The 27,645-nt window shown below is 33.6% G+C and overlaps 1 protein-coding gene across 4 annotated transcripts in view; it reads right to left on the reverse strand.

Moving 5' to 3' along the window:
* LOC149799582 (transmembrane protein 43-like) overlaps positions 1 to 27,645 on the reverse strand; it is a 58,985-nt gene that overhangs the window by 27,851 nt on the left and 3,489 nt on the right. For all 4 annotated transcript variants that reach the window (XM_089958923.1, XM_089958922.1, XM_089958924.1 and 1 more), the window contains exons 2-8: positions 25,814 to 25,951; positions 23,046 to 23,180; positions 20,125 to 20,219; positions 15,448 to 15,497; positions 9,114 to 9,189; positions 5,282 to 5,355; positions 3,013 to 3,146 (exon numbers count right to left, since the gene is read on the reverse strand). In XM_089958923.1, coding sequence (XP_089815049.1) covers positions 3,013 to 3,146; positions 5,282 to 5,355; positions 9,114 to 9,189; positions 15,448 to 15,497; positions 20,125 to 20,219; positions 23,046 to 23,180; positions 25,814 to 25,945 — 696 coding nt within the window. In that variant the 5' untranslated portion in view covers positions 25,946 to 25,951. The remainder of the gene's footprint in view (positions 1 to 3,012; positions 3,147 to 5,281; positions 5,356 to 9,113; positions 9,190 to 15,447; positions 15,498 to 20,124; positions 20,220 to 23,045; positions 23,181 to 25,813; positions 25,952 to 27,645) is intronic.

Below are 27,645 nucleotides of genomic sequence, written 5' to 3' on the forward strand. Positions count from 1 at the left end.
AAATAACGAGAACCATACTATAAATCAGTGAAGTTGTGTTTGACTGTCCCTGATTGGTTGATAATGAAAGTAAGATTTTAGTAAAAACAATCTTTTGAGAGCTTGTGCTACTTGTAACTGAAAAAAGTGAGGGACATTGTTTTATTAACATAATTTCCAGCCCTTTACAGACCCAAGTTTGGACAACTCATTACTGAAATCAGCAGCTGACTCTTTGGTGCAGTATTGAAAGCACACACTTCAAATTTGTATAGATCCAGAAAATGGTGCGGCTGTTACGGTTTTCTTTTCACAAAAGCTGCCGTCATAGATGTGTCTATACTGATATAAATTTGATCATGAGCACTCAAAATGTTAAGTTACTGAATTTTAATATCGTGGTGTTTGCACAAATTTACAGTGGGAACTGAATTAGTACAGTCCTGAACTCTTGAGTTTTGTGCAGAAATATGGAATCCAAGCAGAATACATCCAGAAATGTAGAGGTTTTCAATCTTGATTTATTCTCTCCATTGCGTTTCACACTGATATGCATATTAACAGAACATTTGTATAGTAGTAGGAAAAGTAAGTGAGAAGTTTAGATACATATCATAAATAAGACAAACATTATAGTATAATAAAAACAATAATGAGTTGAAGTGTGCCACTTTTTTATGTGTGCAACATTATTTTCTTAGCTTCAGTATGAAATTTCATCAAAAGGAAGACAATAAAGAGCGTACAGTTAACTAAACCAATATGAATTTAGCTACTTAAAAGCTGTATCAAATTGATTTTAACCTTCTGGTCTGTTTCTGTCCATTCTGATGATATGTCCACTGAATCAGTATGGTTGGAAAAAATATTTGGCAAATTTAAAAATTTAAAAATCTGCCTGAGAGATGTGAATAATTTTATTTCTTGGTTTGTTGATTGTGGTTGTTGCTCAATTCAAATGAATCATTGAAAAACACTGATGCATTCTCATACTTTGTTACAAATATTTATTACAGATGCATATCTCCAGATATTGGTGAATATAGCTTGAATAAGTTATAACAGTTCTAGTTGGAACAATGAACATTGTTAAAAGAAAATTTAAGTGAGCTAAAATGTAAACTTTTTGGCAGGTGCTATGCAGGATTGCTCAAGACTTTTCCATCTCATATGCTCACCATGAAAAATCCATTTGCACCAACTGATGATGACTTTTAGGTAACTGTCAGAAAGGCATAATTGACGATATTCTAAGGTCTACAATAATTACTTGAGTCAAAAGTTATAAACTCATACAGCTGTGGAAAAAATGATTGACCAGTACCTTTGCTGCTGTTGCCACAGGTTATTAGTTGGTTGATTCAGTGTGGTTTGATTTTGGGGTTTTTTGGTGATTTTTTAACAATTTATTAGGTGGAGGAAGAACCCTGAAAGACCACCAACCTAAATTGGTTGATCTGTGACACAAACTCACTCTGTGAGATGTTTAAGTGATGTAAAAGCAAGCACCTTAGTACACTTGGGCACATGGAGCCTCTGTGGATTTGACGTTTAACTCCAACAGCTGAAGTCATTTAGACATGAGATCTCGGGGTTTCAGTAGATCATTATGGCCTTCACACCATTTTCAGATGAAGAGAATCTATATATGGCAGCCAGTTTTACTGCTGAAGAAAATCCAAGTCCTTTTGAGACACCAAACACCAGTTATGTAGAACCATTGACCTTCCACAAGTAACTGGCAACATTCTCATTAGCACATTGGAGGCAAGTAACCAAATGACAAGCATCTTGTACCACTGCCATGGAAGCCTCTCAGATCTGTATCACAAGACAAGCATCTTATACCACTCTGCCATGAAAGCCCCTCAGGCCATAGGTATAAGTCTCATATGAAAGACTAGAAGTGGGAGATAGAACCCGTGACAACTGGATTGAAAGTGCAGAATGTTACTGCTAGGCCATCAGTGATGATGATGATGCTGTTGACAATACAGTTAACTGCAATGACATTGATTTTATGAGCGCTCTGGGAAAAATGATTCCTTGACTTTCATCCATTTTTAAAAAATCTAACTTATGATATAAAAATGTTTGACTTGCTCTATTTTTTAAATAACTTTATATTAGTCTTGCAACAAGGTGTAAAAATAAGACATTGGTAACTGAAAAAGATGTTCTGACAAGAAATGATATAGTGTAAAAGTAGACAAATGATGCAACATCACTTCCACAGGCATCATTGGCATTTTTTCTGACAAATCATACAAGTTTACCAAAACATTCATTGGAAAAAATAATAACAATGAATCATAGAATCTGACCACACATTTAAAGTGATACAAGATTTAAGTATTATTCTAATCAAAAGCAGCATGCCTGAGAACAAAGAAAAATAGCAAGACATAGTGATCACTTTAGGAAACACAGAGTTTAGTAAGGATACAAATTCATGATTTCTGTATTAGAATAGAAATATCTATTATAAAATTTGTATTCATGGATGTTAAATTAGTAGGTATTAAGAGACTGATCAATGACATCTACAAATAATAAGCCACCATGAAAATATGTGATTTCACAGTATCAGAGACATACTTGGCTGACAGACAAACAAACAAAAGGACAAAAGACTGATTATAATGAATGAATACAAATAAAAATATGCAGTAGATTATATGATCTATAAGAATTCAGTAGATTACCTCCAGCCAGCTATCATTTAAATCGCTTCTGTCCCCAAACAAATATTAAAATCGCTTCTACCACCCACTAACCCATAGCCAGAAATTATGTTAAAAAAATATACTTCTGTAGGGGGCAGTGCTTCTCAATTAAAACACATCTGACGGTGGATCATAATCTTTTTAAATTGCTTCTGTTGTGGGTTGGTTGAATTTGAAAGTGCCTTCCCGGGGGGGGGGGGGTAATAAGTTTTACTGGAACAGCCCTAATCATTATCTTGCCTTTTTGGTTTAGCTTATTAAACAATGTTTTCCACTTTTTTGCTTTACCATTTTATAAAGACATTACCTCTGGATGTAGAGGGTCCCTGCAATAAACTTTCCAGTAAAAAGCCCCATCATGCAATACCACTTGGGAGTCTTGAGGTGGATGCAGATATGATGGAGGAAGTGGATGAAATTCTGATATTCTGCTTATCAAACCTGTAAGATTTGAAATTACAGACTGCATACAAACTTTGAAGATGGCCAGGCATAATATTCTCTAAATTATCATTGTAAACGTCTCAGAACTCTGATGTTCTGTAAAGTGAACCAGAAGAAAGTTACATTCAAAGAACTTGTGATTTTCTTAACTTAGGTTCGTCTACTAGCATGACAATTTCACATATATAGGTTTAATCTAGTGCTGAAACTACTTGGCAAATGGCTATTCCAGCCAAGGAGATACCCTTTTTAAAGCATATATTATTAATTTCTGCTCCCTTTCTAATCTGATGAATCACCTCTAGTGAAAAATGGCTTTGAGTCATACCCTCTCGATTCCTATAAATTTCTCACTGCTCTCAGGTTCACAAATCATAATTGTTTTAACTCTTCAATGAACATATTCCATGGTCTTATTATGATGTATATTCATAGGAAGTCCTACCATGCAGGATATTGACCATATTAGTTCTGATGCAGGTGGGTGGGGGTAAATGTCTTGCTTTCCTAATACACACTCTTTTGTAGTTCTGTTCTAATGGACATATCAGGGGAATTTGGTGCCAATTGTTTAGGTATATCTCACATAGTTTTACCCATATTATCACTGTTGCATTAGGTAGGGTCTAATTGTTTTATAATTAAATTCTATGCTATAAGGCATCATTTGGTAGACAATAAACTTTACATTTAAACTGTTATATAGTTTGATTTGATTTGTATCAAACATGACCTTTGAGCCAAATAACCTACAAAACAGCCAAAATTGCTTAAGAGGTGTCAAATATACAAGATATGTAGTCCACAAAGTTCGTTATTAGTATTATGGAGACCAATGCTTAAGTTTGAGCTTAAAGAAAACCAAGATATATATGCTAAAATGAAATCATCTGGTAGACAATAAAGTTCTGAAGATTTACTTGGTAAAACATTGATTTATTTATACAAGACACATTCCTTGCATCAAATACAATACAAAATAGTTAAAAATGTTTATGAGGTTTCAGATACTTGCCTTATAAAACCTAAAGTACAAGTATATGGATCATAAAGCAGTGGCTTATGAGACACTAGTGTCTTTGTAAAATTCTCACTATCCATAGCATCTGTACCTAATGAAACTGCAACTAGCTGAGTAGTTCAGAATAATAGTTTTTCAATGCTTTCCTTACAAGACCTTATAAAGATGCTGGGCCATATGTGTGACTCAAGACTATATTTATATAATAGTTAGGTTTGGTGTTTTACAGCATAGCAAAATAGGTTATTTAGTGTTCACGCAATTGGGGTGAAGTACCGTGTCGAATGTCACACCACTGCAGCCAATAAAAGCTGACGTAATAGTACACATGCAAATATTTTTGGTCACAATTCTGGTTTGCCAACCACTAAGCTTTCAATGGCTACTCAGTTCAAGCTTCATGACAATATCATGCAGAATGCCATGTATAATTTGCAACTGAAGAATGGACCGACATAGTAAAATATCAGCCTAGTATTAATACACAGGGCCTGAAAATTTCATGTGCTGAGGTCCAGAACCAATCTTTTTTGGCCACATATTACCATCACTAGCCTGTCAGACCTTTACTAGCTCTTAATTGTCTCTATACAATTATTAAAATGTGCAATTTACCTGCATCTGAAAATTGTTATTAAAGTTTAATGATGCAAATGGAAGTTGAGCAGTCCACAGTGACAGACTGACTGGTCTTATAACATTACCAGGAATCTGCACACTTTGACCAACAAACACATATAGCACCAGTCAATGTGTAATCTTTGTAAATCAAATGTTTTTCCTCAACCTCAGTTAAAACCAAGCATCTACTCTCCATTCTTTTCTAGGTGAGTTTCTTTACAGTATTCATTGATTGGTCAAAATCATGCAAGGAATTTGTCTGCAACAATCATTGCACCAGTTGCACTGCAGAATGGCAAATGTTACATATCTGAAATTTCAGGCCATGATATAATTTTAAAATAAGTTGACATTAATATTAATTAATTAATATTAGCATGAAATATTACAATTCATGGCTTACATTCAAACCGTGAAAGTGTAAATAATGCACGGAGTTTGTACTGTGTAACTATAATTATCTAAGTATATCATCCATGAAGTTATTTACCTTTGGACAACCTGAACTGCCCTACACTAACATTAAAAGCTTCTATGGTCCATTGCAGGTATGATGGCGACAGTCTGAAATATGAAGTACATTAACAACTTACAATATTAATATCAACTTTGCAAGAGCTTATTGCAAAGCTCACAGCTCGCAGTTTATTTATTTACTTGTTGTTTTATTTATCAATTTATAATTTAGTAAACTGTTGTTGTTGTTGTTGTGGGGTTTAACACCACTTTTCAGCACACGATAGTCTATACATGGCGGCCAGTATTAATGGTGGAGGAAGAACCAGGGGAAACCCCCAGAAAGAACCACTGACCCACGAGAAGCTACTAGTAAACTGTTATTTCTAGTTTATTTACTGGCACATGACTTCATCAAATGAACTCATTTCACTTCTTTATTCATTTTCCTATTAAAATATGCTCTACAAAAATCATACCCTAGTGAAAATGTGACTGAAATTTAAGCAAAATCACTGAACATTTCTTGACATTCACTCAAATGTCCTTTTTCACTAAACTTATGGTATTTTAGGAGATTTTACCAAAATTTCAGAAAATATCAGTGAAATTTTGATTTGAAATTTCACTGACTCTGCCAACATTTCTGAAAATATCAGTGGGAATTTGCGATTGAAATTTCACTGACAGTTTGTCAAAAATTCTATAAATAGTGATATTTTGTGATTGTAATATCACTGACATTCAGTAAAAAATATCAATAAGATATAATAAAATGTATTTTTTGTTTCTTGTACAATCTGAATGATTTTCAGCAGCATTTATATTTCCTGTTTCTGATAGCTGTAATTGTATTGTTTATTTTGGGCACAATAACTTCTTTGCACATCTTACCTTGATATTTTTCTTTATCAAATTTTGTTGTTGTTGTATTTTTGTTTAACTTAAAATGGATTTAACTGCCCTCAAACAAGTTTTCTTGTTTTCTGTTTGAAATAAGAATTTCACTTTTCTCCTGACCTGATTCTGATTTTCTTCCATACGGACCCTTTTTTAATATCATGTCCAAAACGTTTTTAAAATAATGCTCTATCCGGTCCCATTCTGCAACAAGCTTTCTAATAAGTATTTGTTCCGTTTATTATTTATAGGATGATCACTGTAAAGAGCTTTCTGATTGGTCAAAATTTTGTACTTGCCCTATGAACTGATGCATAACAGAAACTGATGGGAATGCTAAACATGGTGATCTGAATTTTCGAGCGGGATACAAGATTGAATAACCATTTGAAAAATGTGCGGCAATGAAAATAGCTTTAATGCAAAGTTGATGGGAACATAATTGGTCAGTCTGTATAAAAACTGAATGCCAGGACTAGCATTTTGTTGTTGTTGTTGTGTGGTTTAACACCAATTTTCAGCACATGATAGGCTATGCATGGCGGCCAATATTAATGGTGGAGGAAGAACCCAGGAAAATCCCGGGAAGAACCACCGACCCACGAGAAGCTACTGGCAAACTTTCTCATATACCCACATTGGCGACTAGCATTTTGCTTTTTGTGCCATAAAGAGCTTCACAGTAGTGGCTAACATGCTAAATAGGACAGGGATTGAACCAGGATGATTTCGAAGTTATATAATTCAAAACTGATTAACTTCCAGAATGAATTTAAGGAGGACAACATATAGATCACTGGTGGGAATTGTTGCAAAATACCCATGTCTATCAAAGATCATCATATCTTTGCGGAATTTTCTTGACCCACACATAGAATCATCTTTCAATATCGTGAGGCATTATTGTGTATATTATAACAATATTCTAAGTGTATTGGAATTCAGTGTAAAAAAAAGAGTAATTATATCATGATAAACGTTTGTCACGGCTGCTTATGGAACAAGGACTAATTCAAGAGACTACAGCGGCATCACAGTTTGTACATTAATCAAAAATCAAGTCTGCAGTACAAGTGACATATGGCAGGCTCCTAGCATATCTTCTTTTCATAATCAATGTCTCAAATGGATGCTTTTCTGTAATTTTGCATTATTTTCACAGCTGAATTTTTCAATGCAGATTAATATTTTATATTTTATATATGTTTATGTGTTCACAGATGCCTGTGCATATATTCCAGGCTTGATACTTTGATTTTTAAAATCACTTAATTATTTAGTGTCAAGCCAGACTCTTCACATCATGTTGTATATACTGCATATATTGTATATAACAGATAGAAGGCCTCAAGGTAGATTAGTTCTGTAACTAATTAAGTTACCTTCTCTAAATAAAGTCATTATTATTATTGTTATTATTATTATTATTAACTCCCATATCTCTTACCTTGTATGTCATATAATTACAACATCTGTATATTTGTTTTCATGCACACTTAATATCACCTTGGTTAATAAAGTCCTGTTTAATTCATATCCATTATTAATTTGAAACCTTCTGAAATGTCTGAAAAACTACTGAAACTTCAGTAAAATACTAAATAATGATCCAAATTTTAGTGAAATCTCACAAACTTTTTAGTCAAATTTTTTGTGAAACCTCACAAATATTTCAATGAAATTTTAGTGAGATCTCACCACAATTTCAATGAAAGGTTTGGTTGCAATATTTCTAAAATCTCACCAAACTTTTCAGTGAAATGAAAAAGACTTAAGTGATGCCATCATAGATTAGGTTTTGTATGCAAGAAAGAAAATGAGGACAAGAAAAACCTAAATCTTATTTGATAATGTCTGTCAAAATAATCCATTTTAAAAATGAGTGTGAATATTTATCACTGATTCCCAATAATGTCTAAGAATCATTAGGCAGTTCAATAGAAATCTGAAGCAGATTTTTTATGGTTTAATCCATAACATTTCCATATCAATACACTGAAATCCTTAAGAGTGGTTCAGATATAGAATAAAAATGTCCATATGAATATTTCTGCAAAAGTACATATGGATTCCATATCCAATCCATGTGGAAAATTTTGTACGGGTGCTCAATCAATCCTTTTTGATTAGTCTTACATTTTCTAGTTTCTAGTCATCAAAGCCAATTCGCCATCTTACTTTGTAAAGGTGTTAAATTATAATTATCTCAGTGTCACTCAAACAAACCATTAATATTCTTAAAACAAAAGATCAAAGTGGACAATGCTGTCAATTATCTGACAATACAATGCAACTTATTCTGATGAAAACAATGCCACCTGACTTGTTGGTCAAACAGGTGCATAAATATAGTCATTCAAAGAGCAAGGATATCAAAGGTTATTATAAGATCCTGATTATAATGTTTGACACTTACGGTCAAATTTCCAAAAATCAAACTCACAAACAGAGCAGAGTTTACATGTGTCAGTTTCTGGTCTAATATGAAATTCATGCATCAAATCCAGGGAGTATGGGTCAATGGGAAACCCTCCTAGTTATTGATTTATGTAAACATGAATTACTTATTTAACCTGCTGAGTCTGAGCAAACCACAAGAACTTTAAACACTGAGTTTACAAATGTAACTGGAAATCACAAAATAGTTCTACATCTCAATAATTTGATCTATACCTTGAAATAAGCAAACAAAGTCAGTTGACTAAACTTGTCATATTTTGCATCAAAAGTATGAGTGTCATTGTAGGACATATTTACTGTAAACTCATTAATTTCATGAGTATCAATTGTGCTGGTTTTGTGAAAAATTACATTTTCATTCAATCTGCATTTAAATCTGTGGATTGGTGAAAGGGTGCTATTTGTACGAAGTGCTCTTCATGGATCAAGAAGACATCAAAATAAAAGGCTTTATTTGTCTTCTATTGTAAGTAAAAATGCATAAAATCTCATCCTAATTTACTTACGTAGGATAAACATTTTTGTGATTAAATGTTTCATGAAAAGAACTGCAATTGATCACATCAGGTCTCCACTCTTTTGCTGTAATAGAGGAAACATAATTAATCTCACATATAAGAACTATTTAAACTAAACAAACCACTAGCAGTTCTAAGTATGTAAAACATTACGTGTATTTTTTTCTTTAGTTGATTGAGAAAACGGAGGCAACCTGATCAAGTATACAGTTTACATGCAAAAAAATGGCATTTCCATGACTATTGTAGAATTTAAATGTTTACATTTTATTTATTGAAACAGAATGCTTTCCAATAATAAAAAAGAGAAAGTTCACCTTATTTAAAAAAACAAAACATCCATTCTCAAACTGAACTCCTTTGATAAATAGCTAATTTTAAGTAAATTATGTTTTCCCTACTATATTTAACTGATCATAATTTTGTATATACTCACCTATTAGCTGAATAATTTAGGAAAAAAATGAAGGCCTGGAAGAATGAGGTTGGCTTATCTATGGGACAAGGTCTAAGCTTGAAAATTATTAAGTTTTCTTGTTGACTATCTGTATACATTGTTATAGTAGATCACTTAAGACAAGTTTACATGCCTAATGGTGCTACACATCTTATATGATGATGCGCTGTCAAGAAGTACTTTTACAACACTATGGGTAGGATAATGAATAAAAATCAGGCATTACTATTTTTGTCTACTTGGTACATGTCCACCCAGAAAACGCAGCCAAACAATGTATTACAGTCATGATTGTATGTGGATTGTGTATTTTCCAAAAGAACTGCCATATTAGTAATCTCTCAGTCCAGTGTTTTACCCTCTGCTAATCATTAATCATTAAAATCTACCTTACAAATTCACACACACGTTCTGAGTAAATAATATATGAAAAGAAACTAAAACATATATGATGTTGGAATTATAATTCTGAAGGTATATATGACAGAAACAATTGTTATTGAGTAGAAATACATGTATGATGGCTAGTCTTTAGGCAACAGTAGGCTCCATAGTGTTTGTGTTGTACACATGCCTAAAAAAGGTAAATAACAGTCAAATAGCAATATATAAGTCAACGTCATTAAGATGCCAATATTCTCAAATAAAGGTATGTCTTTTGTGGATTTATCTGACAGATGTTTTTGGAAATAAAAGGCAGTCACTTGGATTTTGATAAAAGCATACTTGAGGAACCAAAACTTTAGCACACATAATTAATGATTATCCTCTACTATTATTTACCTGTTTATAAAGCAAAGGCAGTTATTAGTTGTTCAATAATAACTATACTTACTGTGCTCTTTGGTAAATAATGCTTGAGGGATAATGGGTTTCTTTTGTTACACAAATGGCAATGAATTTACTAATCCATACAGATTCTGTGATGTATTTTTCAACGATATAAAGCAATAATCATAGCCATAAATGTTACACATAGATGAAGTGATTTTGTATGTAATGATGTCATTGCTGACAGCCAATCATATTTTTGTTAACTGAATCAAGCTACTCATGGGGAAAAAAACGAAACAATAATAAATAATTATCCACTACAATTTCATAACCATCCACCCATGTCAAAATTACACGATAAAATATAAATAGGATACCTACCACTATAAAAAATTATTTAAGTTTATTCTTTCTAGAAAGTTACAACAATAATTAAAATGAATAGTGGTGGAAATAAAAAAAAGCATTCTGCTTAAATAATGATATGGTATTCAAAAGTTACAAGCTTCTGTCTATGCTGAAGCAGAACACAACTTTTGGGTACACATGAATATAGTATGGGAATGGCAGAAAAGCAAAGCAGCATTAGAAAAATGCCAAGAACAAAGAAGGTGTGCTTCAGACTGAAATTGCTTCATTCCCTGAATACAGAAATAGCTGATACATCGTTACAAGAACTACAATTCATCTGCGTGCATGCAAAAGGCAAAAGATGACAAATACAAATAGGCAGATTCATCAAAATGTGTTGCATCAGTCAGTTATTGTTCCTATTTGATAAACTGGCATGATTTCTGTCTCATGTAGTGAATGAAAATTGCACAAAAGCTACCAGATGATCTAGAAGAGAAAAACTGAATCATTTTAGAAGTTATTCAAACATCAAAAGCAGTGATAATTCAAAATATCCCAAATCAGGAAATATAGATGAGATGTGTATGAACTCTGCACAACCAGAACGTCATTACTGCTGGCAAGAAAACTGTTCAGAAAAAAACACGATGGTGAAAAAACATTTCACAGTTGTTTTTGTCTGTTAAACTCATGGTTCAAAGCTGCCTCCTGTCAACATATTTAAATGGAAGAGAGCCAAAAAGCATGATGTTTCCTGCTGATGACACTGGTGTTCGTCCACACTGAAAGTCTTGAATGCTCCTCTGAGTATGCTTTGAGCACATAACAAAGACAAGTCAATTGAATGCTCCTCTGAGTATGCTTTGAGCACATAACACAGACAAGTCAATTAAATGCTCCTCTGAGTATGCTTTGAGCACATAACACAGACATGTCAACTGAATGCTCCTCTGAGTATGCTTTGAGCACACAACACAGACAAGTCAACTGAATGCTCCTCTGAGTATGCTTTGAGCACAAACACAGACAAGTCAAAGAATGGTTGCAAAGAAAATTAAAACTACACTGGCTGTGATATCTGGAGGTTTAACATCAGATTTACCTGTTGGTGTCTGTCTAATTAAGCCAGTAACCTGTCTTTAACAGGTTACAGGTTACAAATGAAGCAATCCAACTGGGTTTTTTCAAATGCAGAGAAGCTGACCAAATACTGAAATTTCATGAATCTGGATATCGACCCGGACACCAAGTGGGTCAAAGACACACAAAACATGATATCGTCAGAAATGATTACCAAATCATTCAAAAAATGCAGCATCAGCAATGTCTTGGATAGAACTGTGGATGATGGTATATTTGATTTAGATAACGAGAAGAGTGGAGAAACCAAACGACAATAGAGTATCAGACAACTCTGATTACAATGTCGACATCTACAATGATAGCACACATCACACCTATATAAGAAGCCAACTTTCATGAACAGTTTGGCAATTCAGAGATAAAGTAAAAGTTCTGAAGGATTTCTGATTTAAAGAATGTTTATAATTATGGATTTTAACAGGAGGATTTTACTACTTTACTATAAAGACATAATATTTAAGATTAAATATTTTAGTACTGTGTTCATACATTCATTTTTGTTAGGCTTGAGAATAATATTTTAATTTAGCAATGTTTTTTGTCTCACTCAATGCATTTTTAACTTACAATGTGCATCTTGTCATGTCTCATACTTATGTGTGGGTCAGGCACTTTTTAATGTTTATACCTATTCAATTTGGGGGTGGGGTCACCTTATATGCAAACAGGGTTTATACAAGAGTATATATGGTAATGTTTTAATTACCTTTGATATTCTGGCCATTGATGTACATACAATGCCAGGCCTACTCGACAAGCCTGAAAATTGCCAGAGTCCAACAAGAAAGATGCAGACACTATACTGCAAATAAGGTTCAAAGTCGTGTGTGCTGGATGCCTTTAGTACAGTCAGACTGACTGCAGTTTAGTTCTTTTCTACCAATGGGAGATCTGCACAGAACGCATGATGTGATTGGGTCTTATAACTGTGACTTGCAAAGAACGCTGATAGCTGACACTCAGAAAAAAGGCTTTGGAATTGCCTAGGTCACTGATCTTAACAGGAAGTCTCAATACAATTTCCTTGATTTTAACCAGATTGTGGCACAAAACAGAAGGAGAGATAACTTCATCATCATCAATATCAACCAAGGCCTTGACCTTGGAAGACAGTGTATGAGAAAGTAATGATGAATATTCTGAGATCAGCAACACTCAATATAATTTCTCTATTGCTGCCTTAAAGCTATACTCTGTCCACTCCAGTGGGATCCGAGTATGAACCATCACCAGGTTTATCCCACATTCAGTGTGCAGGTTGTCTGACTTGGATCAAACCCAATATCTGGATAATACAACTCTATCGTTTTAAACTATATCACACAAAAAAGTGAAATCAACAGGTTTAATAAAATTCAACAAATAAACTATCTCCCTAGAATACAAAATTAAACTTAAAAATGAACCTACACTAATGTGAATTAAATCCCAAATAATCCTAAAAGTTCTATCACAAATCCACAAGTATAGCATTTCAGATGAATTCCAGTATTGAATGTGCTTATGTACCAACAGCCTTGAATGAGCTGAAATGCCAAGTCTTGATGTGTCACAATGATGCAATCCAGAATGTCCTTGACTGATTTCACAATAATCCAAAGTAGTGATTATGTCCAAAACATTAATGAGCAGGTTCTAATGCCATTGAATAATTTTTTAATAATTCCTCTCAATTATAAATCAACACAACTAACAATAATTCTAAACACTGAACTTATGGTAACAATGAAAAATGTTTATGAGAAAAACATTATATAAAAACCTAATACACAATAAAACAAAAATGACACCAAACTGTAAACAAATTTTCTTCTGGAACATTTTAAGGTCAAAAGGCCATGTCAACAATCTACAATGATGGACAAAAGTTAAGCATACAATATCGATATGCACTATAATGGAAACAATTTAAGCACACAGTATAGATATACATAAAATATTCCCAGAGGCACAGACCAGGCTGGGTCATTGTCTCTAAGACTGTTACAGTAATCCATGCATGCATCACTTACCATATCCGCAGGATGTATTCATCAACTTGGTATAGGCAGCTTATCAAAATCAAAATCAGCAAGTACAGGTGTCAGGTGTACAGACAGCAGTACAACTGGAGTATTGGTAATGTTAGGCATATGGAAGGAGCTATCAATAAGATCCCGGACAATGTTAGTGTTCCATGGATCGACTTGAAAAAGCAAGGGACAATAATGTTACAGAAGCCATGCAGTCACTGAACAGTATGGATCTTGAGTTGGATTGTACAGCTGGTGGCTGATAGGGTATCAAACTGATATGCTATTTCATGTCAAGGCTCAATCATTTATAAACCACATATGCCTGGACTCGCAGGCCCTAAGGACATGCTCAGACACGCGAGGGGATTTACACCCATTGGGCTGTCTAGAAATGGGTAGAAACTCACTCTTGACTGAAAACTCTGTCATCCATTACTGTACCAAATGATTCAACTACAGCTCCAGAGAGTGTAGACAGTGGAGAAGTTGCAATTTCCTTCATGTAATGGTAGCAATGTATATGGTATCATCTGCCAGGCTGGCCGGACACTTGGTATTTGGGTGAATGTTCAAAACATCAGTACTCTCAGACTTTGATTGTCCATGTCTCTGCCTCATTTTGCCATTTTCCTGTACTGTCCACCATATATTCTCAGACCAACTGGCAAACATGCTGCAAGTAGATCATGATGTACATGAAATCCTTTTGAATTTCTTGCATTTAACACACTTTGCCATTATTGTCAATTCTAAAAACAAAAACAAAAAGATAAAATTAATAGCTAAATGCAGAAGAAACTAACAGTTAACAATATACCAGGGATAATAAATAAATAGTGTACACTAAAATGAACTAAAACACATTCTATTACAATATTCCCATCTGGAACCATGCAATCAGAAAACCCAGAAACAAAGTCCAAGCAGATGAAAAAATGGGACAAATAAAAGAGCTTATAGCCAGTAAGGAATAATTATATTTCTATTGGATAATATTAGAGGTGTGCGGTATTACTAGTATACTGGTTTACCATGGTATTTTTTCCGTTGGTATGCATCACTACTTTTTCACTGTACTTGTGCTTCATTAGTTTCAGACAATCCAAAATTTACCAATCTTCATTAATAATCCTTTTACAAGATTAATGCTATTAACAGCATGTTTTTATTTTACATATTAAAAGGATTCAACAAATTATATTATTTTACAAAACAGTTGCACTTGACACAATTTTTTATATATATTACACACATAATTATATTTATGATCCTTTAATCACATGTTTGGCATGTGTCATATATGCCGTTGTGGTGGCCAATTGTGATTTGTGAAAGACATTTGGCTAAAATAAAAAATTTAGGAAACATGTCAGACTAAAAAAGAAAATGAACTGTCATGTTTTAGTTTTTTACTAGTATTTCCAGTATACCATGATATGTATTGCAGCATGTTCAGAAATACCACAGTACAAAATATTTTGCCATACCCAGCTCTATGCTATATATATATATATATATATATATATATATATATATATATATATATATATATATATATATATATATATATATAACTTACAGTATGAATATGTTCTTTCAACCAATTTTAATCCTTTTTTGTAGTACTCACTGGAATAGAAGAAAAAGCCTTATTCCTCCTGAGAAAATTCAACAATTAAAAGAGATGAGCTTTACAATCCAGAAAATTCTTAGTCTGGACTTTAGTTTGCTTTCATTTGCCTTCCAATAGTAAGCACCCAGAAAATGTAAAACCTGTTTTGAATATTTTTTTACATTTTCTGGTCAATGAATCAGGCATCATTTTCTACATGGACAAAAAAGAAATCAATTTATTCAGCATAAAACTGAATACACAGTTCATTGTTTCTTCTGCAAAGCATGCATTATGTGTCAAAATTATATGTGATTAGCGAGGGACCTTTTGTTAACTGCAGCATTCTACTTTAACTTGCTTTGAACGCCACATTCTGTGTAGATCAAAAACATTTTTCATCCATTATCCAACATAAGTGCTTTCATACAAATTTTCTTTCAACTGTCCCAGAATTTTAATAACTAGATGATTTGAACAGATTACTGCTCTTTAGTGCAGAAAAAGAAAGAAAGAAATCCTGTACAACATATGTTTCCTTAAAGAGCATAAAACTGAACCCAGAGTGCATTGTTTCTTCTGCAAAGCTTGCATTATGTGTCGAAATTAGCAAAACTAGCTTACTTTTTCAGTTTTTGATTGTCAGGTAATCTTATATACACTATTTCTTGCTCCAATACCATGGCACAAGTAGTTCAATCAGCAGGAATGGAAAGGAATTTATTAGAATTCACACATTCCCTAACTTCTTCTCTCAGGGTTTGATCAAATGACAAAATGAACTCTCATTCCCCTAGTCTGTTCCAAGTTGTAATTAACATAAAGTTCAACACCATTGTTCTACTTGAGTGCACACAGCATTCTGATGTCAGAAAACATTTTATTATAATGAGCTAGTAAGTAGCATGTGATAAAGAGAGCTCTAATTCATTTTCTATTCATTCTCATTTAGTTTTAAAGTGGACTTTCTTAGTCGAATGTCAGCATCTCTTAACTTAAGGGATTTTCTGCATACTCTGGGTCTTTTCATACATATGTATTGAACATGCATTACGAGGTCCAGAGCTGTATGAGGTTTAATCCTGCATGTGTCAATTTCATCGGCAAACACACCGGTTGAATTTCCAACCTGTGCCATTTTGGGACATTGCTTGCCATAACTACAAAACATCTTTCCTTGAGACAAGCTGGTGCATCTTTGGAGAAATTGTTACCTCAGACTCAGTGGAAGTGTTACGATCCCTAGCAGCTCTGACTACATAACAAGGAAGAGCAAAACCATCAAATTTTATGTCATTTAAAATATTAATTTATTATCCTGTTATATACAAAGGTAAAGAATTAAAAACAAATTACAGTGGTTAATAAATTCCTAAAAATCCTGAAAGTTCTATCAATTCCTAAGTTAAAAGTAATCCAAATAAATTCTAAAGGTATTCTGAAAGATAACTTTAATGTACTGATGTACCAGTACTATGTTCTAAATCCAAATGTCTTTTAACCCTTTACCTCATACAAGCGTCTTTGGACGCCTCTACTCCATTCGCATGGAAGCGCCTTTTGACACCTCTGCAAGATTCGCATAGAAGCGCCTTTTGACGCCTGCTGTAAACATCAGCCATTTTGAGATAGTTTTCGTAGCGCCACCTTTGGGGAAAACCCCCCTATTACATACTACATTCATTTCTGCGAATGACAATTACGTCAGATCACGTGGTCACTATTCATGCACTGGTCGATATCTGCTATTTAAAGTAACTGGGTCGTAATTTCCACTCGACAAAATGGCAGCTGCGGATTTCATTCAGTACGTACGAAGTTTTCACGATTAGAATAACAACCACGAAAGATTCAATAAATTAGGTAAAGGCTCTGATATTAATGTAGGCAGCAATTAGTTTTTATAAATTATCAAATTCAGATGACTTAGTGATATAGACGCACACGAAAACCTTGTAAATTTCGAGTATCGGAAATGGCAGCTACAGTTAGTCACGCGGCCTCACTGATATGACGGTGAACGAGTTCTCTCAAGATTTCGAAGCACATAAAAAAATTCTTCTGTGGAAAATAATTACACAGCTATAACAATCGGACATTACTCTTAAATTTTTCCACATATAATATATGTGTACCAAAAATGTAAAATGCTTAAAATTGTTGTTAAACGTAACATACACTAAATTGCTTAACAGTTCACAGGCAGGATTTCATTCAGTACTTACGAAGTTTTCACGAGTAGAATCTCAGCCACGAAAGATTCAATAACTTTGGTAAAGGCTATGATATTTATGTAAGCAGCAATTAGTTTTTATTGATTATCAAATTCAGATGACTTAGTGATGTAGACGCAGACGAAAAACGTGTAAATTTCGAGAATGGGAAATGGCAGCTACGGTCGGTCACGCGGCCTCACTGACATGACGGTGAATGAGTTCTCTCTCGATTTTAAAGCACATTAAATATTCTTCTGTGAAAAATAATTACACAGCTATAACAATCGGACTTTACTCTTCAATTTTTCCATATATAATAGATGTCTACCTTAAATGTAAAATGGTTAAAACTGCTGTTAAACGTAACACCACTACATTGCTTAACAATTCACAGGCATGCCTATGCGGATGCGGTCTGCTAGGTAACAGGTGTTCTATTTATAGCGTGCTGCACTTTGTCACTATGCTCTATGAGGTAAAGGGTTAAATGAATTCAAGGTAACTCCAATGGAACTATAAATCCAAAATGCCCTTGAATGTTTCAGAAATTTCATGCAACTATTAATCCAAATAGTCTTAAAATGTTTCACAGTAAACCTGTACACCTATTTATATATCCAAAAGTCTTTGAATAAATGTTTATTGCAGCAAAGCAATTACAATGAATTATTAGAATAAATATATGAATTAAGCCTCACAATACTCTCTCTCAAGTCCAGTAATAACTTAAAGAATAATTAATTCTGCACAATAATCAAATGATATTGTAAACTAACGCACAATGGCTAGAACGGAATACAAGGCTTTGTAAGAATAATCTTTTGGTATTTTGAAATACTGACTTGCAGTAAGCAACAGCTGATTGAGTTCCAACCAATCAATAAACGGGTCTGGATCCTTTGCAGAAAAATACATGACCCCCCATTCACAAGAACACATGTCCTTGTCATATCATGTGATGTTTACTTGCACTTATTAATACATCAACCTTAGAAGTTTATGATGAAATGATTCTACGCATTATATTTGACTTATCTCTGTGCAATCTATGATTTAAAGTTAGAAATAAAAATGTCAATAACTAAATGACCCTTACAGAAACTATTACTATTAAAATAACAGACATAATATAGATATAAATAGATATACACAGCAGCAGTCTTACATGTTATCCTCAACTTTCACATGTATCTTCCTTCTTCAAATTGTCCCTACTACCTTCCTCACTAAAATAACTTAGTAACCTCATTTTATCCAATTAGTAAGGATCACCTCAACTCACTCATCAACAACACCCACACTTTTTCAACAATATTTTTTTTTTGTTGAAATATAAAAGGAAAGCTGCTTAATTAGAATAACCAATTTGCTTCAAACAGAATATTGCAAGTGAAAGTTGATCCTCAGTATAATGAATGAAACATTTTAAAATACAATTGGTGACATTTAATCATATCATAAGGACACTAATACTATTTTCAGTATGTTGCCTTTCATTAATTAATTGCAATGACTTGCTGGACTGAACTTAAAGAAAACACAATATAATAAAGTTGTTGAAAAAGGCTAGTAATTAATCATACTGGATTTGTTTTAATTGTTTTGATAGGCTGACCCAATATGTATTCAAGCAGTAATAAAATGTGCTTATATGCGACAGTTATCAATGACCACTATCTTTTGGTAACATATATCCCATGATATGACTGAATACATGGAGAGAGGTAGATTCATGCAATCACAATGCCCGGAAGGCAAGAATGGCTATATAAATGAAAATAAAGTGATTACAGCTGAAAATTACTGCTTGCCCAACTTGTTTTAAAATAGAAAATAGGCATTGGTCTTGGAATAATACCCTGCAAAATTTTACTTGTCTGACTTCAAAATGAAGAGTGACTGTCTGGAATGTTGGGGAATGGGATCTGAATTGATTAGCCTTGACAACATTGGCTTTGTTCATTTAATATGGGTGTCATCTGCTGGATTAAAGGTCATCACTTTGCCAAATTTAGTCAAACCATTTAACAGAACCATTTATTAACCAGCAAACCTAGAAATAGGATAAAAACAAACATCTCATGTGCGACCAGGTCATGAAAACAGATTAATTAAGCAACTGAAAAGTTCAAAGTTCATATACTGTTTACAATGTACATGAAAATTGTTACATGTCAAAGGATAAAGAAACATCAATTTCTCAACTAGGAAACACAGAAGAAAGTTACCATTTATTTGAAATACTAACTCCTTTTTAAAACATTTCCAAATAAGAACAAATTAAGAGCCATGTACATGTATATGCAACATTTTATTGGACACTTTCTGAGAATTGCTAAAAAAATGAATTCAGAATGTATGCGATTCACATATTGATATATTTTAAAGAAATCAAAATGAATACTTGATTATAGCGCTATACATTTACATTTTGTCCTCATGCTCCACCCATTGGTACATCTCCCCCGTACTTTTCAACTTCACTGCATGGACACCAACACCATAGCGTTCATAATGTACAGCCTGTTGTGCACAAAAAATAATAGTTCAATCAATAATAATCTGTAAAAAAAAAAAACCAGTGAAACTTGTCTATAAAAAGGACAGTCATTGACCATAAGGCCATAAATAATGTGTGTGTTTCCTATTGCACTGGTTTTAAAATTAGGTGAGGTAGGTAGGCTTTCATTTTGTTTTTTATTTTTTTTAAAAACACACACACACACACACACACACACACACACACACACATATATATATATATATATATATATATATATATATATATATATATATATATATATATATATATATAAATAATGATTAGCATATGTACAGGGCAGAACTGCCTCAATTATATGCATAAATCAATTTTGTGAATTTTTTTTAAAAAAATCTTTTACCCTGGGAGAAAAAAGTGCTAGGGTCAACAATGAAAAACAGTGATGCTAGACTGATAACATACTTGTTGTCCTGCCCACAGGGGCTCATATCCGTGCTTACAATTTACCTAACAGTCGTACTTATAGTACATATGTGACTGATAGGTAAATTGTGACCAATGATACAAACCCCTGTGACTATAATAGTATGTTGCCCTTTAGGCATTAAAATTTGTACATGAAATTAATAAAAGGAGTTTGTACATACTGTCTTTTAGAAGTTATCATAAATCTACTTTTATTTTCAGGAATTTGCAGGTATTGTGAATATATGGACTTTAACTTACTATCCAAACCAGATATAAACAAAAGTGTCCATGTTAATGTAATTTCATTAACCTTCTGTTACTTAAGTGTCCTGTGCATATACGAACAAATGTTGTAAGAACAAACATCCCAGTTATTTTTGTGACCTGACCATATATTCTACCATGTGGACCAAATGAGCAATGGATTTTTTCAGTCACCAGCTGGGGCAACAAAGTACTTTAATGATAAAAATGAATGTGAAAGTTTGACTTCTAAAAATATTACAAAACCTCAAGCATGAATAAATATCTATGTTAGAACAAAAAGAAGTCAAACTTTCACATCAACTACTGCAAATTTTGCAAAAACCACAAATGTGTTATGTAAAACCTGCTTCCTTTAAACTTTGTTGGTTGGTTGGATGTTTCAGGGCTTAATGCCATTTCTCAATAGGCTATAAATGGTGACAGCCTTAAGATTTTGTCAAACACTACTTATTCAATCCAGTTGTTGTTGTGGGGCTTAATGCCTCTTTTGAGCACAAGATAAGGCTATACATGGCAGCCAGTATAAGCCTGGAGGAAAAACCTAGGAAAACTCCAGGAAGAACCACCAACCCACACAAAGCTACTGGCAATCTTTTTCACAATGACGGCCCAGGTTAAGACTCAAACCATGCAGACAGAAGTGAGAAGGCAGTGATCCATAATTATGAGTGCTTTAGACAACTCGGCAACTGGGAGCCCTGTTCCACCCCAGGTGAATCAAACATAATTATGTAAGTGCAAATGAAAACTCCTGCACTAACCAATCAGAATGATTTATTCATCAATCCAAATGCTATACCACAGGAAGATTTCTCTGTAATATATCAATGCACTAGTAATAACAACACTTGCCATATTTCCAGGACAAAAATATAAATTCCCAAGAACAATCATGAATTAGAATTCTCCTCCCACAATTCAGTTGAGTATTGTGTTTTATACATGGAGGCAATATTACAGCCAGTAACACCAGTATCTTACATACAGTTTCCATTGAAAAGGTGATTTAAATATTCTAATTCACCATGAACAGTCAAACATACAAATCTTTAGTCATTACACAGTCTTCATCAAAGAGCTGTGTACCCAGTATTGTATAATTTACTACCAAAGAACTTTTCCAAATCAGAACTAATGAAAGATAAAAGTTATCTTTATAAACATATTAATTACTTCTTTTTTTAACATCCATTGATTAATGTGATAATAAAGTTCTAATATCAATCGTTTTAGACCACTCTGGTGGCCTAGTGGTTACAGCATCCACCTTAGATGCAGGAGATCATGGATTCAAACCCCAGCCAAGTCATAACAAAGACATCTAAAAATGGTACTAACAGCTGCCTTGCTAGGTGCTCAGTATTAAGAGGTTAGTGTTAGGACTGGTCAGGCTGGTGTCAGGAAAATGTGACTGAGTGGGACATCATGCTATATGTCTTAGGCATGATGCCCCAGTGCTAGACATCAATATAAGTTGTCACATTGCAGACATTGTAGCAATATGACTGAAAAATTGTTAAAGCTAGATTAAATATCCAAATCACAAACACACTCAACTGTTTTATGCTTCCATGTTCTGATGTGTAGAACGTAAGTTACGGTTGCTAGGACACTGCAATGACCTCTTGAATAGATATTACTGCATTGGTTTTTGGAGATAAATATTTTAAAATCAGCTGATAAATGTAAATTCTACTTAGATAATTGTTTAGATTTTCATAAAACAGTACAACACTGTATGACCTATATAAAAATATATAAGGTAATATTTGTACACGATGAATCCTGTCGATATAAATCTACTAATTATAATGCAGAAGTGCAGGGTTATTTTAATTTGAATGGAAAAACCTTGACTAACAAAAAAATCTATGTTGGTGTTTGTACCAAGACAAGGAAATCCCAGTCATGGGGTTAAATTATGTCTCCCCATGAGGTTCTGCCTAGTGGGAAGATAAATAATTTAACCCTCTGACTGATTTCCTTATCCCAGTACCAACCCTTATGTAGATTCTATTCATGCTTCTTTTGAAGACCATGTAATATAACTTATCTTTGCATATGTTATTTCACACACACAAGAGGCCAGTGAGTTTATGCAAAGAACTTACCTTGTCCGTGCTAAGTGGTCCAATAAGATGAACAAGCTTTCCATTGTTTTCTTGGTTTACCACATCAATATTTTTCAGGCTTACTACTACGTTAAAGCCTTCATCCAAAGATTTGAACGCTTTAACAGCTTGACCCTGTTAATTATGAAAAAACATCCAGGTTTAGCCAATTTTCTTGATACTTTAAAATAATTTTTACACTACTATCCTCAAATTTGTAATGAAAAAGTGGGCATGTGTGTAATACTGCTAATGAATGCATATGCATGCTTATATGCATTATGACTCCCAGTTCCTACCTTGCTGAAGAGATAGGGACATCTCAGTGCCTCAGTGCAAATTGACTGTTCACAGCATCCTTCAACAATTTAAATTTCCTTTGTTCAGCCTGTGTAAGGTCTGTTAATTGTGGCAAACAGCTAATGGTGCTTGTTAAATAATGATGTCACATTAAACAAAATGTATTACCAGGTACTCTCACACCTCAGATCCAACTACAAACTGCATAGAACCATACCTGCCATCATATAATGCATATAATGCATTGGCAGATCTGGGTCTAAGCAGCTTGTTACCAGTAATCAAAAGAACTAACAGCACACATTCTGATCTTCAAGCGCAACATGCAATGGTAGGTCAGGATCCATGTCGTTTGCAGCTGGATTCAATTAATAAGTGACTATATATGGTATAATCTTTAGGCTTCAAAGATTGTCAGTGTTGTTCTAAAAGGTGTATATCAGTTTTAGAATTTTAATTCCATTAAAGTGGGATTAAGGCAGGGTAGTGAACCAGGTAGAGGTGGGGAAAAAACCCAGAGAAAAATGTCCCATATGTATGAAGCTGCTTGCTGTATTTTCTGTTTTCTCACTGCAATTGTCCATGCAGAATTTCTTTGTGACCATAGTAGATTTCCTAATTTGGGAATGTGAAAAATGTCTCCTTGGGATATTTAACTTTTGGGTTGCCTCCTCAATCCAGTCTTTGTCATAGCCTTGGTAAGTCAAATGTTTAGATAACTCTTCAAACCTTTTTTGGAATGTTTCATCGTCAGTGCAGATTCTGTGTATCCTCAGTGCCTGGCTATATGGGATGTTCCTAATACAGTGTTTTGGATGGCAGCTGTTTGGGAGGAGATACTGGTGTTTGTCGGTTGGCTTAGAGTATATGTCTATATGGAGTTTCTTTTCTACCAGTCTGGTTGTTGTGTCCAGGAAAATGTGGTTTGAGTTGGAGACTTCTGCCATGAATTTTATTGAAGGATGGAAGTTGTTTGCCTTTGATATGAAATCACACACACACACACACACACACACACACACACACACACACACACACACACATATATATATATATATATATATATATATATATATATATATATATATATATATATATATATATATATATATATATTAGTTCACACAAGTTAATTTAGCAGTGCTATATAAATATATAACACACCCAAGTTTATTTAGCAATGCTATGCAGATATGTAACACACCCAAGTTTATTTAGCAGTGCTATACAGATGTGTAACACCCCCAAGTTTATTTAGCAGTTCTTTACAGATGTGTAACACACCAAAGTTTATTTAGCAGTGCTATACAGATGTGTAACATACATAAGTTTATTTAGCAGTGCTGTACAGATGTATAACACACCCAAGTTTATTTAGCAGTGCTATACAGATATATAATACATCCAAGTTTATTTAGCAGTGCTATACAGATATATAACACACCCAAGTTTATTTAGCAGTGCTAAACAGATATATAACACACCCAAGTTTATTTAGCAGTGTTATATAGATATATAACACACCCAAGTTTATTTAGCAGTGCTATATAGATATATAACACACCCAAGTTTATTTAGCAGTGCTAAACAGATATATAACACACCCAAGCTTATTTAGCAGTGTTATATAGATATATAACACACCCAAGTTTATTTAGCAATACTATATAGATGTGTAACATACATAAGTTTATTTAGCAGTGCTGTACAGATGTATAACACATGCAAGTTTATCTAGCAGTGCTATACAGATATATAATACATCCAAGTTTATTTATCAGTGCTATACAGATATATAACACACCCAAGTTTATTTAGCAGTGCTATACAGATATATAACACACCCAAGTTTATTTAGCAGTGCTATACAGATATATAATACATCCAAGTTTATTTAGCTGTGCTATACAGATATATAACACACACAAGTTTATCTAGCAGTGCTATAGTGATTAACACATGCAAGTTTATTTAGCAGTGCTATACAGATATATAACACACCCAAGTTTATTTAGCAGTGCTATACAGATATAAAACACACCCAAGTTTATTTAGCAGTGCTATACAGACATATAACACACCCAAGTTTATTTAGCAGTGCTATACAGATATAGCACAACAAAGTTTATTTAGCAGAGCTAGACAAATATATAACACACCCAAATTTATTTAACTGTGCTATACAGATATATAATAGACCCATTTTGTTAGCAGTGCTATACAGTTATATAACATACCCAAGTGTACAAATATAACACTCCCAAGCTTATTTAACATAGCTATATATATATATATATATATATATATATATATATATATATATATATATATATATATATGTATGTATGTATAACACTGGCATCTTCATGACACTACTCCTTACAATAACAATTCAAAGAATATCACTTGTCAGTAATCATAAATGGCTATTTATCTAATATAAAGAAAATTCCTATAACAGAACTTACCTCATTCCAAACAAGTAGGGCAAAACCCATTGCCAGTAAAGCCAAGCCTACAAGTATCCCAAAGAAAAAGCTGCCAATTTGCTGTGAACTCTCTGGATTTCTTGCAGAAGTCCCTGTTTTTAGGCCGTCCATAAATGACTTTCCATGCAAATGCAAAAACAGTTAAGTTTTTATATATTTTCTTTAAATAATTATACATGAAGATTGTGTGTGTGTGTGTGTGTGTGTGTGTGTGTGTGTGTGTGTGAAGCTTCTACAACCATGACTTGATTTAGTTCGACACTTTACAGCACAACAACACAAGTAGGTTGTTTAGTGCAAAGGCAATTGGAGCAATGTGCCTTGCCCAAGGAGCATAATATCTGACCCAGACATGTCTGATGTTAGGATCTGAAGCTACACCATTTTGGTCACAAGTCCAGCATGCTACCCACCGAGCTATTGGTTCCTCTACCATCTTTAACTAATAATAATAATGATTATGCTTTATGAATAGACAACTTTGTAAAACTAAATGGTATCCAGTGTTACCTTGTAAACTATTAATTTTTTTTAAAGCAGAATATATTCTAGAAGTAAACATTGGAGTGAGGTGGCATGATTCCCCATTCAATCTGAATAAAAATGGGGAAATTTTAAACTTTCTAAACAAAGGAAGGACTTCATGAAAATATAAACACAAGGACTGTAAATTTCATGCATGATTTTTGCATAGTTTCTATTTTTCAGATTAATACTTGACAAAACTGTAAAAATCTCAAAATCTCACAACCTTGCATCATAAAAAAAAGCCTGTACATGGATTGTATAAATGTAAATTGCAATTACTTTCGAGATCTAAACTTACAATTTGTCAGAACCCTCCCCCCACGCCCAAAACTACTGCTACATTATGTTGCATTTACTCTGACAGATGGGTTTTTATTTCCATTTCATCATCTCGCAGCAAAAGTATCCAAGCATTGAAGTTAAGGCTATAGTATACATCGCAGCCCAGTCCTCAGTGTACAATATTTGTTGTTAGCAAAATTCACCTTTATTTGATCCATTTTCAATCATGTACTGTGCGATATGAAACAAAGTTGAAGCAGTTGTAACGTGATCAGGTGAAGTAATATCTGTTAGTTTAACAATGAGATTAAGAGACCTGTTGATTGTCAGTTACTAATGATCACTTCAATGAAAAGACTACTGAAGTTCTTAACAATCAGATTAAGAGACCTGTTGATTGTCAGTTTCTAATGATCACCTTAATGAAAAGACTACTTAAACCTTATTTAGAAAAACAGGGCCAGGATTCTTGGACTTGTTTTGTTTGGTGGAGGAATATGAACCCCCAAGTTAATCACCAAAAATGGTCTGTTTATCTGTCTCATATACAGATATACTTTTGTTTTCATGTCATTATCGTAAGCATACTATTCCGATGGCAACTTGACATAAATTCTTTGGTGCTAAGCACAAGGCTGCAGATCTTTCCCTTGAAACTAGCAGCTGTTCTAGTTTTTATAAAGGAAGCAGAATGCCAGAGAGACAGAGATTATTTTGAAACAATTATAGAATAGGGCATTCCCATGGACCAAACAAAAAGCAGAAAACAATGTAACGTTATTAGCCTTAAGCACAGTTTCATGACCATAAAATGAAAAATGCAATGGCAACCAAACAAACATCAGGTCTAGATCTGAAGGGTTTTCATCCTAAACCTACTATGGAGAAACCTGCTAAAAGTTTTATTTAAAATAAAAGTGAATACAGTACATGTATCGACTAATGCTTGAAGATGAAATGAAGAAAAGTGAATGATATAAAGTTACTTGTTTCTTCCAGAC

The sequence above is a fragment of the Sinohyriopsis cumingii genome, chromosome 5 (genome assembly GCF_028554795.1).
Source record: "Sinohyriopsis cumingii isolate HCF-2022 chromosome 5, ASM2855479v2, whole genome shotgun sequence".
NCBI classification, from domain to species: Eukaryota; Metazoa; Mollusca; class Bivalvia; order Unionida; family Unionidae; genus Sinohyriopsis; species Sinohyriopsis cumingii.